This window comes from Anguilla rostrata, chromosome 13 (genome assembly GCF_018555375.3).
Source record: "Anguilla rostrata isolate EN2019 chromosome 13, ASM1855537v3, whole genome shotgun sequence".
Lineage (NCBI taxonomy): Eukaryota > Metazoa > Chordata > Actinopteri > Anguilliformes > Anguillidae > Anguilla > Anguilla rostrata.
In genome coordinates this window covers 23169982-23186012 of record NC_057945.1, presented here as the reverse complement: position 1 = coordinate 23186012, position 16031 = coordinate 23169982, and the positions used below count along the sequence as shown (strand labels likewise).

The window sequence follows — 16031 nt, the reverse complement described above, 5'->3', positions numbered from 1 at the left end:
AAATAGGCCTAACAAATATATTTGACACAACAGAAATGATATTCAGCAACATAAATCTTGCATCCAGATCATTTCTAATTTTATTAATCACTATTAATTGTACATATCTGTGCTGTTGTTACAAAACAAGAATCAATTAACTTAATTATTCAGTTAAACAAAGAAATGTTTACACGCATTGGCTCTCTTTGAACTGTCAGCTTATTATGATAGAAAAATACTTAAAGTAAAACCTTTTGCAGTTCCTAAGTCAGGTGGGCCCAGTACTGTTCCTGGAAATCTACCTTCCTGTAGGTTCTCTCTCCAACCCTAACAAAGCACACCTCATTCAACAGCTAGAGATCTTTTTGAGCTGCTAATTAGTAGAATCAGATATTCCAAATTAGGGTTGAATTTAAAACCTAGGGCATGGTGGGTCTCCAGGAACAGGGTTGGGCAGCCCTGTCTTATGTCAAAAGCAAAAGATGCCATAACTGTACAGAAAATCTGATACAGGTTTTGTATTCAACAATCTATACATTTGCGCACTTCCACAAAAGTATTAATTCAATCTACAGGACGGCTACAGCAATGAGAGAGATAATGCACACGTTCCTTTTCCGTGCAATTTTAGCCAGTCGGTCAAATATGAATGTTTTATCAGACTCCAAATGCCACATGCACATTGGCTTATGGGATCAGGCGTTGAGAGAGAAATGAACGTGTGTGGAATTGCAGCCGTTGGTCACAATACACCCAAACATGTTTAATTACATCACAACACAGAGCTACTGGGAGCATTCCATTTTCTCCTTCCTGTTCAAATGTCAATGATAAACTGAAAGACCTGCCCTGCCAGCCATCTATCACGCTTTGTTCTACAATCCATTCCCACAATAAATCACATCTCTTTCTAAATATGTTTACACAAGATACATTATGCAGGAAGTTTCAATCTGTCCGAAATTCAAGTAGCGCTGTACAACGTGCAGATATAGTTCCTTTCTGGCTGGACCGCAACAGCGGGGCCAGCCCTACAAACGGGAATGTCTGTGACTGAGTGATGAAGTTACACCATTGGTCGGCCGAGTTACGAAGTTACACCATTGGTCGGCCGGATCACGTGTGTCAGGTCCAGCCACATACTAGGTTTTAACCTGGTCTTGTTTCATTAAACAAAACAGAGGCTGAACCACAATGAAAACCTCAACCTCAAGTTATGAGTATGGTTCAGGCAGGGGTATATGGAACCACTGACCCTATATTTCTCTTATGGGGCGGAAGAGACACGACTGCACACACATTCAAAGCTCTCAAAAAAGCAAGGCATGCCTAATCACTGGCATATCAATGGCCATTTCAGTCTCTCTCATCTCATAACGGATTTTTACCAAAAGGAACAGACTTAAACTTTTGCTGCCAAGATGACGCACATTTAGGACAACACAGAGAGAAATATAATACTATCTTTATAGTTTGAGGTCTTTCACTTAAACTTCAGAACTACTGTTTCACATGATGTGCAAACATACTTTTCTTAAATTTACTGCAATAATTTCCATTTCTGATGCAGAATCAAAATGCCAAGGACACAAACTTGATGACATTTTAGCCGCCATGCCAAACATCAAATCTAATCTTGCGCAAAATACTCGAACATATACAGAGAATGAGTCTATGCTAATAGATAAATAACTACACAGGGCAGCATGTGTAGACTTTGAGACAATACTTGGCTGTGTTAGAGTCTTTGAGAGTAAAGAATAAAGGTTTTATTTATTAGGCATTTATTATTATTATTCATTTGCCTGTAAGTAAACGGGCAAGCACGTTTTGATAAACTATAAGAAAAAAAAATTTGGACACAGAAATGGTGAAGGTAAAAATAAGGCGGTGGTAATTTGACTGCTTCTGTGTGAAATGACTGGAGCACTGGGGGCATGGCAGCCAAGCTCTTACCTCCCATTCATTAGCGTATCTCATCACAATACTCCTGCACTGCTTATTGTACTCCGCAATCCCCATCTTAGCGACATCCTCTGGCCCTTTGATGCCCAGGGTTTTATCGATCTCATATTCCTAAAAGGACACAAAACAGATATTCTCTATGAGTGTGTGGGGAGATATACATCAGTATCAGCTTTATCTATTGGTACGTATGTACACATACACATAAAAAACGAATAAACTAAAAAAAAGTTACCACAGGCAAACCGTGACAATCCCATCCAAACCTCCGGTCCACGTGATACCCACTCTGATGGGCAAACCGAGTAACAATGTCTTTGATGGTGCCAGCCAAAATGTGCCCATAATGGGGGAGACCAGTGGCGAAGGGTGGTCCATCATAGAAAGTGTACCTGCACAGAGTGACATCAATCAATGTTTAGTTTATTTGTTTATTTATTTAACAGAGGCCATGCACAACACAACCGTTGGGCCAGAGTTATATATAGCTATATATAGCTAATTTACATCTGCGGTCCCTGGGCAGAAAGATATTAATCAATAATTATAAAGCATAAAAGTGATTGCACAGTGAGGTCTCATAAACCCATAAACAGGCACAGCTACCAAATGCTATGAAAGACTAACTGGTTTGAACAAGTCATTGTGCTTTGCTGTGGGGAACCAACCCTTATAACTTATACCATTCAGACAAGTCAGTAAGTCAACTTACTGTATACCCTCTAACATGTAAAGTGACACATCTGCATTTCAGAGCCAAAAACTTCTACTAAATTCTATTCCAAACTGCAGGCTATGTGGGCGTGCCATTCTTAATGGAAAATATTCCATTTAAATTAGCCTAAATAGTTTAGAAGAGTTTGAAACTTCTGTTTTGCTGTTGATGTTAGTGTTCCTTGCAGGGACAAAAAGTTTGTATGATGCCATTCTGCTTTCGTCTTAAAATGATTTCCCGGAACATTACGTTTTAACAGTCAGTGAGGGTTGTGACGTGTTGCAAAATTGCTGTTGAACAGGTTTCTGTGATGGACATCTTGATCTCAGTGAGACAACCTGTATTAATAAAAGAAACCGTTTAAGAGTTTCTGAAAGATAATAAGATAAGTATTGAGTATGTTTTTAAAGGTGATCAGCTCTCGAAAATGCATAGAAAGCTGCGTTTATTAGTAAACACCAGCAATAGTCCCTATTCCCATGTGCAATGCTTTGAGTCCAGGAATTAAAAATACATCAGTACTGTACTGATGGATTAATGGACTGTAACCCAACTGAACCAAATGCAACATTATGTGAATATCTTCCCAGGTGAGCTCCACTGTACTTGATTTGACCTCATCGGGTCATGGCCCATAGTAATTTAATGAAAGCTTGTCTTATAACAGTGTCAGGACAAGGAAGAACTGATATAGTGTTTCCATAAACTGGTGCAATTAATATGCAAAGGGAGAGGTGCCAAGGCATTCTACAGTTGCATACCGAACATAACAAAGCCAAACCTCACCCTTGGCTTTCAAATCTGAAGAAAAACAATGTCTTAATCTGGCCAAGAGATTAACGTCAACATTATTTTCAGTTTACAATTTATATACACCTTGTTTACCTTGGCCTGTTCTTGGATTGTTTCAGACACTCCTGAAAACAATCCTTCTCGTTCCATAGCTGAAGGATTCGCTCCTCCTCGGTCGGAAAGTGAATAAATTCCGGAACTGGTTCCACCATGGTGTCTAAAAAACACATAGTATATCGCAATAAGTAATGCATATTCCTACAAACACCCTGGAAATTGGGTTTCCACTGCTTTCCTAATGACTGTGAAACCAAACCTCCATCAAGTCTCTCAGAACTATTTACGCTCATAAATACTAAACTTGGCAGAGCCAGTGCACACTTGGGGTACACGCTGCGTCGTGTAGCTGGCTGGCTCACAATAACACTAAATGCAACCGAATTAAGTTACAATCTACGCAACAATTAGTGCCAGACAGTGATTGACATACTCTACAACAGACAGTTACTGCCAGATAGCTTGTCGCTAAACAGTTTCCTATACTTCCTCATCTTTGTGTTATTGAACTTGAACAGTGTACATATCTAACGTTTCACACTTTCGTAGCATCACCTTGCCTTTTTATTGTACCGATTTTATCTGAACTTAATGGAATAGTGAGACAGCTAAAATGCGTGCTGTTCATTCAGACATAGCATTATTGACGTGGCATAAATAGGTCATTAACTTTGCCTGCATAACTTCATCCGTTATCGGCAAGTGGCGAAGAGGCTAGCTGCAACGTTAGCAAGCTATGACGACAGAAGCTCAAGCAAAATTTTGGAAACTAGCAGTCACAAATTCCAAGCTACGACGTACACGCACTCAACAAGAACCAGATAAAATTGCATTATGCAGCTCGCCAAAAGCAGATTTCATAAATACAGAACAGCCTGCTCATTCAAGGGAGAAAACTCACATGCTCCTCAGCCGGCGTAATACTAAAATGCCAGGTGGTTGTAGAAGGGAAATGATGCAAGGGAGGCGCAAGCGTGAGCGGAACCGGAACTATGAAGAAAAACGAAGCATGTTTCACAAAGATGGTGAAAGTGAAAAAAGAAGTGTTACTCACCACGGGTCTGTTAACCATTTGGTAGTGTATAGAGTTATCTCATAAAAAACACGTTTTCAACGTACAAAAATGCCAAGTTACTAAAAAGTATTGATATCAAAATGACGCCAAGTTACGATACTACAAACAATATAGGCTATCTTGCCTCACCGAAATGACATAAGATGTATCTCAAAGCAATGCTACCCAATATTTCCTCAGTTCTTTCAAGTCACTTGGCCCTGTGTATAAGCATGCACTACATGAACATGAAATATATGTGTGGATGGCTCTCTCACAGTCAAGATTGATTGAATAGGTGTGTGTATGTCCAATTTGTATTGGTATGTAGGCCTATGTATTTCGCTGCCCAGGCTTTCTGTTGCGTGAATGATAGTATGTTTCTTGGTACAAGTGTGTTCGTGAATGTGAATGTAAGATGCTGCCAGGGAAATGTCCCCATGCGGGTAAAGAAGTTCTCTATGTATGTATGTACAATATGTGTTTTACATGCAGTATTTATTGTACGTAGCAAATATACAATAACTTGCACATGTACTCAAATTCAGTTCAGAAGCAAGTATAAACATGTTTTCTGGAGAAATGTGCTTCCTGTCGTTGCTCAGCAGCAGTTCTGTACATTAATTAATTTATACATTAATTTCAATGTACAATGTTCAATGTGTTCCATGAGGCAATTCGAAATATTTGTCTCTTTGATCTGACAGAAAGTTTGCATGACATTGAGAAATGGTAAGATTAGAAAACACAGGGCCAAGTGACTTGAAAGAACTGAGGAAATATTGGGTAGCATTGCTTTGAGATACATCTTATGTCATTTCGGTGAGGCAAGATAGCCTATATTGTTTGTAGTATCGTAACTTGGCGTCATTTTGATATCAATACTTTTAGTAACTTGGCATTTTTGTACGTTGAAAACGTGTTTTTATGAGATATCAGTTCTTTTTGTAAAGCGTTTTATTATGAGAGTGAGAAATGCGACCCTGCAAGAAACGGTTGTGGATTATGGCTATCGTTGTGTGAATCTGTACAGTCTGATGAGCGTGTACCGTTCAGCAGTTTCGGTTTGCTATATATGTAAAACAGTGGCTGTGAGAAAGGATGCAGTGGCGTAAAAGCGTCGCGTAAACAGCAGGGCGAAGCAGCACGGCGCGACGCGTAGGGTGTCTCCACTGGTTCCGTTTGTGTCGCGCAAAGGCTTGCGTAAAAGCTAGTAGCTCTCGCAGTCTGCAGTGGGATTACATCGTGTATTTCACGTTTGTTCACGACTGTTGATTATGGGTTAAGTGAATACTTTGGTGAGAGACCTTTTTCAGTTTGTTAATTTGGTAATATTTCGTTAACTCGTAAATACGTGAGAAAGTAAACGCTTTCAAGAATTACCATAAACTTAAATCGCAACGTAGCCTGCATAACAATCAATCTCAAACTGTATTAATTTATTTGCTTGGTTAACAAGCGTGCCAATTTCATGAAGAATATGTAATGATCATAATAATAATAAATAATCCGTAATCAACCATTGGGAATTCCCGTGTTGTCTTGTCATTCACGTCAAAACATTTATAGGATCAGATTTAGTAAAATCAGCTAATCATGAAAAAGACAGTAACAGTTCAATCTTGAAGGAATATGAACACAACGCCATGAACACCGGAAGCTTTGAAGTAAAAGTGCAATAAAGGCTTGCTTACAACTTCATTTATAAAATAGGTGCATTTTCATCGGCAAGACCACTAAATAATCTGATTTTTTTAAAAGATCTGTGGATTATCTGATTTTTATTAACAAGCCCTTTTTGAAAGCACGGCGAACGAAGACATCGGAGAAGTCAAATAGGCTGAGCAATGGTTGGTTAAAAACTACCTTCCAAAACTCGAGCTAACAAACGGCTGCTCGGTGCATTCACTTCTACGTCATTCAATAGGCTCCGTCTTTCTGTGGTGTATTTTCAAATTTACCCCACCCCCTCCGCAAAATAAGACAGCGAAACTAAGTTTGCCTTTTCCCCAGGTTCCAGTTATTTATTTATTTATTTATTTATTTTTACAAAACGAAACGGCTTGTATTTTTTTTAGCTGCTTATAAAATATATGGGAGGTAACTAGGGACACACCCCCAGTAATATAAGGATGAAATATAAATCAGAGCATGTATACCTAGCATTTTAGAGCATATTTCTGTGTATAAACAGGCCATCGTGACGCGCGACAAGCCGAAAAAATAGAACTGAAGCGAAAAACTACGCTTCAGTTCGCTTGTGTCGCGCGAGCTTCGCAGCCGGTACGCGACGCGTTCGCATCTGGTGGAGACGACGTCGCCCGCTGCCGTTGTAATAACAGTACTTCAACTACGCTTCAGTTACGCGCGTAATACGCGCGTAGTGCGCTCGCGGCCGATACGCGTGCGGTGGGTGCCCGGCTTAAGCGTAAACGCATCAGGAACGCAGATGGAATATGGTATGTACTCACGGATTTGACGTCCATCCAACGAGCCTTGACTGTCAAAATAATCAACACGCCCGTAGAATTATAACTCCCTAGGTCGCAACTTGTGTAGCCTTCTGTCCTGCTCCGTTTTCTGTTATTTCGTGGAGATGCACTTTTAGTGTTTGTAAGGTTTATCCTTCTGTCCTGCTCCATTGTCTGTTATTTCGTGGAGATGCACTTTTAGTGTTTGTAAGGTTTATAAGGCATTTTGATAGGCTTATCTGCAGGTAGGAATCCTCTTCGCTGTTTTGCTAAACGAGAACCGGAAAACATGATAGTGGAGAATAGGAGCAGACGCATATGTCCCAGCAGGCTTTGCATATGAGAGAAAACAACAGTGTGAGAGAAATTAAAATGAAATTACGAAATTCCGTAGTTGAAACAATATGTTTTTAGCAGAATGGGCATGTAGGTGAAGGTTGACATGATCACGGAGTATAGTGCGAAGTAAATGGAGTGACCATGAGCGAGCTTATATTCCTTATCAAATGGTATATATAACAGTCTGTATTGAACGTTAGTTGTTGAAGTGGAGGGTTAAATAACATTGCACTCATTATTTGCCTGTACTGTAATGTAATCTATTGCACGAATGTTTTTTTCTCATGTTCAGTGCTAGTAGTTATACTTATGAGTGAATCATGATTTTAAATGTAATGTTTTAATGCGGAGTTGCAGAACGTACACGTAGTAAGTGGCTAGATACTATGTGGCTAGATAGAGAACAGGGCGAGGTAACATGAATGTAGAAACGTGGCGTTTGCTGATATTAAGGTTTTGTACGGTAGCCAAGTGAAGAAATATAGTTAGTAGAAATGGCACAGTGGTGAACTGGTGTAACTTTTAAATAAAATGAATACATTTGCGTCATGAAATGCATATGGGTGGCCGTGAGTGAGTGAGGTTTACCAGTCTGTGACTTCGTTAGCTAATGCCATAGCTATGCAATGCGTGAAATATCATTAGCGAATCTGTCGGTGGTTTTAAAGAAGAACACAAGCCAGTAAGCACAGAAGAGCTTCCGTTGAGTCCATATGGCTTAGCAATATTGTAGCCGGTCAATAACTGAACGTACAGACGGTAAGTCATAATGCATATATCTTAGCAATAATGTAGCCGGTTAATAACTAAACGGTGAACGGCGGTTAGATATGGTGCAAAAGCAATAATTAAGAAGTAGTAGACAATTATTAGTGAGGGTCGAAGCAAGTAAAAGAAACGTGTTCCAAGCTGGGCTTGAACATACGACCCAGTGTTCCCAAGCCTGTAACCTTACCCACTAGGCCACGGTCGGATTAGCTGTTCAAACTGCGGAGTTGCAGAATGTACATAAGTAGTAATTGTGTGTAGCGTATGTGGCTAGATAGAGAACAGAGCGAGGTAACATGAATGTAGAAATAGAAACGTGGCGTTTGCTGATATGAAAGTTTTGTACGGTAGCCAAGTGAAGAAATATAGTTAGTAGAAATGGCACAGTGGTGAACTGGTGTAACTTTTTAATAAAAGGAATACATTTGCCGTGATTAAATGCATATGGGTGGTCGTGAGTGAGTTTTGGTAAAGCAAATATAGGCGTAAGAAAACGTTAGTGTAAAAGGAAATTATCTGCCTGAGGGCGAGTCAGGGTTCAAGCCTGAAACCGGAGGTTTACCAGTCTGTGACTTCGTTAGTGCAGCACCATGCCATAGCTATGCAATGCGTGAAATATCATTAGCAAACCTGCCGGTGGTTTTAAAGAACACAGGCCAGTAAGCACAGAAGAGCTCCCGTTGAATCCATGTGGCTTAGCAATATTGTAGCCGGTTAATAACAGAACGGTGAACGGCGGGTAAATATGGTGCAAAAGCAATAATTGATAAGTAGGCTAGTAGACAATTATTAGTGAGGGTTGAAGCAGGTTAAAGAATCGTGTTCCAAGCTGGGTTTGAACCTAAGACCCCATGTTCCCAAGACTGTAACCTTACCCACTAGGCCACAGGCAGACTAGCTGTTTGAACAGGAAATGTTTCAGAGTAAAAATGTATGGGTATTTTGCGTGTGTATGCGCGTTTTTGATTGGGTCGTGTAGGTGCAGATTTGGCTGGTGTCAGAGAAATGTCCAATGGGGAGACATGTTGTTAGTGGGATAGGCGGCAGGAAAAATAAGAATGAGAAGAAGAAGAAGAAGAAGAAGAAGAAGAAAGAGAAGAAGAAGTAGAAGAAGAAGAAGAAGAAGAAGGAGAAAACGCAAAATCCCCTTAGTTTGGGGCTTTATTGTGTGGACATGTGAAGTTGTTTATGAATTCTGTCTGTTGAAATGGGGTCAGAATGAACAGAATTTAATGTTTTTAAGGGCTGAGTGTCTGTGGCTGTTGTGGTTATTTCTGTGGGGAACCCTGAAAAGTGCCAAACTCTCGGTGCTGTATAGGTATGGGGCATGCCCCCGCCAAGGCGTAACTTGGCGGGATGGCATACCTGCCATCCCAATAGACATTCAGATCTCCTTCAAATTTAAAATTAATTAGAAATTTTTCAATATTTCTAATTAATTTTTAATTTTAAGGAGATTCCACAACAACACCATAAATTAAACAAATTAATTACACATCTTTTCAAAATTTTTGTAAATGTTGTCGTGAACAAGCACAAGCCATCTGTTATTATATCGCTTTTCCACCGGAAGGTTTTTTTTTCTTTTCAGAGATTCGTTGTTTGTTGATTTGTCTGTCTGTCTTAGTTATGTCCTCTTCTTTTCTTTTTCTCTTCACCTTGGCTTGGACCTTAAAATCATAAGGTCCAAGGTTTTTATTGTTTTTCACATTTAAGCATTTTCAAAGCAATGTTAAATTGTTCATGAAATTACGGTACTATCCAGACCCATATGGAGCACGGTAGTTGAGCATGTGCACTCATTTAATACATGTGCCTTTTTCCAAGCAAGCTTACTACAGGAAAGCTAGCACCTGTTTCTCGCTGATGACAGCTGATGCCTTTGCCTGATGAGTGGCCAGGAGTTTACTGTGTAGTGTTAACCTGAGGTGCCAGGCTGAAGCAAACAGACAAAATGATCAGACTCCTACACTTTGTGAGGTTGGCTTTACAACATTCTGCCCAGTTATCTGGCTTCAATTAACACCAGTCATTCTTATTCCTGTTCATGATACTGTACCAGTTTAAGATTAAAACTATCTGGTTGGTTCAAGCAATTGGCTTTCTATCTAATCTAATTGCATGTACTGGCCTTTTCTATTTAATTACATGTGCATATCAAACCTTCCAGGGCAAAGAAAACATCTGGTCACTGAGAATTCAAAGAGTCATGTGCTACTATTTTACTATCAATCTTTATATCCCATGTATTTTCAACTCTGTGACCTTTTACGGTGTCAGGGATGAATGCTTCTTTTCCCCACATTGACTGAGATAATTTTTTTTCCCTGTTTCTTTTTATTCCCCCTGTGAAGCCATATGCAGCAGTCTGATCATAAATGGTGCTGTAGTAAATAAATGATAGATTGAGACTGCTTGATTGCACATGCGTCATTGGCCTTCTCATGTAAACGTGGCATTTCACTCAACAAAATTTCTGCACTGGGAGTTAAAAATCCAGCCAAGCAGCTCTCCTCTTGATGAGAGAATTAAGTGAGTGCCTGTTTGAGCTGTGTCAGAGCATTGCCCTGACCCTCCATTGCACCACTGTGAGCCACCATGCCCCCCCCCAACCTCAACCCCCTCGAGCTGTGAACCCTCTGCTGGAATGTTCTGTGTCCCCTGCCCATTCGGGTGCAATTAAGGGGCAAAGGGCTGGGAATGGCTCTCTTCCACTCCGTCTAAAGTATTCCCAACAAGAGTCACCGCATTCTTATCTGAGCCATGGGCGATTGTGATTGATCTACAGGCGCAGAGTGGCATGATGTGATGCAGTGGAGGGCTGGGAGGGACCTGCCCGAACCAGGATCCTCCTATAAAACCCCCAGCTGTGAGAGCACCACCCCGCTCTGCTACGTGCCTCTCCCCTACGCGTCCCACGACTGGGGGGTCATCTCACAAGCTCCAACCATGGACGACATTTACAAAGCAGCGGTGAGTCACAATGTCTGGCATGTCTGGGGGGTAATAATGTAATGTGGCTGATATTTTTGCATTTAAAGACTTTCGTTTATGGACGTCATGAAATTTAAATTTAATATATGGATGTCAAGAAAAATCAGCTCATAAATTATTATTTCACCTCAGTTACTGTACTGGTTTAAATAATGTTTTACTTTTTTAAAACTTTTTTCTTTTTGTTTTAAATAACTTTTTTACAAAATGCATTTTATGATGGGTTTTTTGGTAAACTGTCACCAGGAAAAGGAATAAGTGTATGCTTTTACAAAACTTTGGAAATACTAAGCTGACTTACATGTAGCAGAGGAGAAAGTGTAGCACTAACGTGTCCACACATACGAGTAAAAAGTATGCAGTAAGAATTATAGTTTTGACCATTTTATGGTGAATGCAGTGCAGCCCATTATAATGACATGGAAATCCACAGCTGAGAGATCTTCTGCATTACAGTGAGGACCAAATTGCGTATTATGGACAAGAATAGAAATTGGAACCATAAACTGTGAGCAGTTCTTCATGTGAGGTCATGTCATACAGTAACAAATGTAGAATGCACAATGTCTTCCCTATTTGCCCCTGAACATCAAAGAAATGTCCCTTGTGGTCAGCGCAGCATATTGACACATAGGCCTAATGCCATGGAACATTCCTCTCCGAGCATTGTAATCGTGTTGGCCTGAGATGAGTGCAGGGCTTGTGAGCTCCAGAGTGCCACTAAAAGTTATCATCGGTGGTGGAACTCACTTCTGCTGCGACGGACGTGGTTCGGGCTTGAGGTCCACAGCGCACTTTCATCCATGACTACAAATGGAGCGATCTCCGGCCGTGGCTAATTTTGGCAAGCCTCTCAGACGCTGCTGCCTGCATCCTGCTCGGTGCCAGTGAGAGAGACTCTCTGATTTAGATAAAAAAAATTCTCAAGGCTGAATTCCAGCGCTATCAGTCAGAGCCACGGCAACCAGCCACCCACTAACATTCACCGTCCTGCCTCTGCCCATGGCCATCTATCATATTGCAAACGAAGAAGGAAATACAGCACTGGAACGATAGTTTCAGCATTTTTTCTATAAAATTGTGGGAACTTGTGTTGAATCGGTACAGGACCCCCCTCAGGACCCCCACTCCCAACAATAACTCTTACATAAGCAGCTGTCTCCCTCGCTCACGCCTGCCAGCTTTTCCTAGATTACTGCCCCATTGTTAAACCAGATCCACAGCACCGCTTATTTAAAGTGTTGCGTATTGAGTCCTTTATCTGCGGTTTATTAGCCCGCTGGCCTTTATTTTTAACTTGTGTCAATCACAGTATCAGGCTTCCTCTTTGTAACGTGGCTATCCTAAAGAGCTCGCATTTCTCCGCATTGTCCCATGACTCATTATAAAGCACCTCCAGGCATGTTTATTCAAGGGAAAAGCTTTCTTGAAATAAATATTGATTAATAGTAATACAGGCGTTGAATTCTGACTGTTGCCACTTCATATATACATAGCATGCTTTTTGAAATTCCGATAATAATCACTTCAGTATTAACAACAGCAGCAATAGCAATAATAATAGTAATAATAATCATAATCATAATACTAATCATAATAATAATACTTTGCAGATCCTTACAGGACAAAAGAGGAGAAAGAAACATGATTAATGAAATGTTAGTTAATGTGCTTACAATAACAGTCGAAACAACTTTGTTTCCACAGGTAGAGCAGCTCACAGAAGAACAGAAAAATGGTATGTGTAAAATTGAATTTTTATCCATCAGTAAGCTGTGTGTGTGTTTGAAGTGACACTGGACACTGTGGAGCCACTGCAATGTTATGCTAGTGGACATTCCACCATATCATTGTACAAGCAGACATGAGTCTCACCAGGGGAAAAGAACAATGTTCCTTCATCTATTAGCCCTTAAGTGGATAACTGTGGCTCCAGGGTATGTCTGAAAAGCAACAGAAGATCAGTCTCCCTACATTAGTGCTCATGTTACACCAGACTGGAGCCTGGAACAGCAATCAGTCAGCCTCTGCCACACCCATAGCCTAAACACTTCCAGAACATTCTTGAAGACCCTAAAAACACCTAGAACATTATTAGAGATATCCAGGAACAAACACACTTCCAGAATGTTACCCATTGTACAGAATCAAAAACATTTTGAGAACATCATCAAATAATTTGAATGTCTGACTTTATCGAACAGCCAAACACTTCCAGAGCATGACCAGTACAGTAATATCCATAACATAGCTCAGGAACATGGGGGCAACATAGCTCAGGAGGTAAGAGCGGTTGTCTGACAGTCGGAGAGTTGCGGGTTCGATCCCCGCCCTGGGCGTGTCGAAGTGTCCCTGAGCAAGACACCTAACCCCTAACTGCTCTGGTGAATGAGAGGCATCAATTGTAAAGCGCTTTGGAAAAAGTGCTATATAAATGCAGTAAGGTAATAAGGTTTGCTGCTGACAAGAACTGTCAGTATGAAATAAGTGACCACTGCTCCTTCTACCAGGGTCTTGAATTTTATGAATAAAACCATTCATTTGGGTATTTTATGTGCTGTCATGTTATTTGTGAGAAAATCTGCCTTGGTGGCATATGAGAGGTAAAAGGCCCTCAGCGTGTAAATGTTGGTATCTCCTCCATGTCTGTGCACTGCAGAGTTCCGGGCTGCTTTTGACATCTTCGTGCAGGATGCGGAGGACGGCTGCATCAGCACTAAGGAGCTGGGGAAGGTGATGAGGATGCTGGGACAGAACCCCACTCCGGAGGAGCTGCAGGAGATGATTGACGAGGTGGATGAAGATGGTATGGACACCACCTGTGTATATGTGTCTGTGCTTATGTGGGTGCACATGCATGTATACGCTTGTGTGTTTAGGTGTATGTATGTAATGTTGTGTGTGTGTGTGTGTGTATGCGTGCGTGCATGTGTGGGTGTGTGTGATTTCAACACAGTATACCATTAAACAGTGAACAAAAATGAGGTGTGGGGGAAAATAATGTGTGTGGTGCTAGGGTTTGGAAAGTTTCTGTCTTCTTTCACAAAAGGGACCATAAATTGCATACCATTAGGAAAGAAATCACCTGGACTTTGTGAATACTTGTTTTCCAGGCAGTGGCACGGTGGACTTTGACGAGTTCTTAGTCATGATGGTGAGGTGTATGAAGGACGACAGCAAAGGAAAATCTGAAGAAGAACTGGCAGAGCTCTTCAGAATGTTTGACAAGTAAGACACGCTCGAGACGGATTAGGGCGAATCCCAATCTGTTTAGAGGCAGCAGTTTAACGTCCATCTTAACCCCAGGAATGCGGATGGCTACATTGACCTCGAAGAGCTGAAGATAATGCTGGAAGCCACTGGAGAAGCCATCACTGAGGATGACATAGAGGAGCTGATGAAGGACGGAGACAAAAACAACGATGGAAAGATTGATTATGATGGTGAGGCATGCATGTTAAAACTGCCACCCCGAATCGGTCCATCTCCAGATACCCATCATCACCTCACATGACATTATAACACCTGGCACATACACATACAAAGAGAACTTTCATGTCACCTTGCATTTGGTAACACAAACAAATATATTGATCATCTAAATGTTCAGTGAAATCCTGGCTACATTTGGCTGAAAAGTGAAAGGTTTTCTAGCTAACTAGGACAGAGCCAGGCTATATCTGGGTAAAACCTGAGCTAAATTGGAGATTGAACCTGATCTAACCTAGTCCATTTATGTCAAAACATCTCTCAACCTAGATTTCCACCCCTCTAGATCTCGAGATTCCTTCTAGATTTGTGCTTGTGCTCACTGGGTTGTAGGGAATAGAATTAAAAATGAAAGATGAAAACTTTGTTAGATGAAAAATTATCATATTGAGCATAAAGAACATTTTAGGCAAGAAACGGTGTAAAATGAGACCCATGTACACATACTATATAGTATGGGATAACCGATAAATAGTGGTGACGACATGTAAATCTATATGTACACAGTGCAATTTTCATTGTTAAATGAACAGTGATAGAGTAGATTTTATGCTGATGTACATTTGATCCACATTGGACTCTCTGTGAAATTAACATTTAACTGTGTATGTAACTATGCATAAGGCACTACAAATGCATATGGTTACATCAGTTCTGTTTCCAGCTGATCAAAAATGTTTTCTCTCTTGCTATGACAAATAAATTCTTGTTTCTCTCTTGCTGCAGAGTTCTTGGAGTTCATGAAGGGAGTAGAATAAACTGGAGAAGATTTAAATGCTACCATACCCCCACCCCCACCACCATGCACCACCACCAAAGTCCCTCAGTTCCTGGTGTGATTTTGTATGTTGCCTTTATTGGGCTGAACTGGCATACAGACTAAATACAGTAAAAGGTCATTACTGCTGCACAATTACAACCCCAGTACTTCTGAAACGGCCTAAGATAAATAAATATTTCCCTTTTTTATTTTATAGTCAATGTTTTGTTATTCTACTGTACATACAGGTTTGTGGCAAGATTTTGAAATGCTATATCTGTAAAATTATCTAATAAAACCCGAATTAAAATTCTACTCTTGTGTCTTCAGTGTGTAAAATCATATTTTGTACCTATAATCACATGAGGATTACCAGTCCTCATTATAGTTTGACAGGAAATTCACACAAATTAGTTGAGAAAGATGGTTGTACTCATGGATTGGAGGAGGGACATAGACTTATTAATAGATTTGTGGGGAGACAGTTGTGGATAAGTAGAGATGGGCAGTCGTGTTCATTGGATGGATTGGGTGCATTAATGAACACATGAATAATAATAAACTGAATTATTGACATATTCAGCAGGGGAGTATTGTAAGAATTCTTAACTGCAATGACGCTATACTGTACTGTGTAGCATGCCT

At 40.5% G+C, this 16031-nt stretch overlaps 2 protein-coding genes across 2 annotated transcripts in view; one reads left to right on the top strand and one right to left on the bottom strand.

Moving 5' to 3' along the window:
* The window catches only part of iars1 (isoleucyl-tRNA synthetase 1), a 64302-nt gene extending 59801 nt beyond the window's left edge, over positions 1–4501 (bottom strand). The window contains exons 1-4 of the mRNA XM_064306306.1: positions 4413–4501; positions 3548–3671; positions 2183–2339; positions 1939–2058 (exon numbers count right to left, since the gene is read on the bottom strand). Of these exons, the coding sequence (XP_064162376.1) occupies positions 1939–2058; positions 2183–2339; positions 3548–3666 (396 nt within the window). The 5' untranslated portion in view covers positions 3667–3671; positions 4413–4501. The remainder of the gene's footprint in view (positions 1–1938; positions 2059–2182; positions 2340–3547; positions 3672–4412) is intronic.
* A 6467-nt stretch (positions 4502–10968) lies between these two features.
* On the top strand, positions 10969–15701 carry LOC135238432 (troponin C, slow skeletal and cardiac muscles). Its single transcript, XM_064306307.1, has 6 exons — positions 10969–11116; positions 12845–12875; positions 13797–13943; positions 14251–14365; positions 14444–14580; positions 15353–15701. The coding sequence occupies exons 1-6, from the start codon at positions 11093–11095 to the stop codon at positions 15382–15384; spliced, it is 486 nt and encodes a 161-aa protein (XP_064162377.1). The 5' UTR covers positions 10969–11092; the 3' UTR covers positions 15385–15701.
* The last annotated feature ends 330 nt before the right edge of the window (positions 15702–16031 follow it).

Coding starts and splice junctions, on each gene's coding strand:
- LOC135238432 (XM_064306307.1), top strand. CDS start 11,093: ATGGACGACATTTACAAAGCAGCG. Junction 11,117..12,844: donor ACGACATTTACAAAGCAGCG/GTGAGTCACAAT, acceptor TTGTTTCCACAG/GTAGAGCAGCTCACAGAAGA. Junction 13,944..14,250: donor TGACGAGGTGGATGAAGATG/GTATGGACACCA, acceptor CTTGTTTTCCAG/GCAGTGGCACGGTGGACTTT.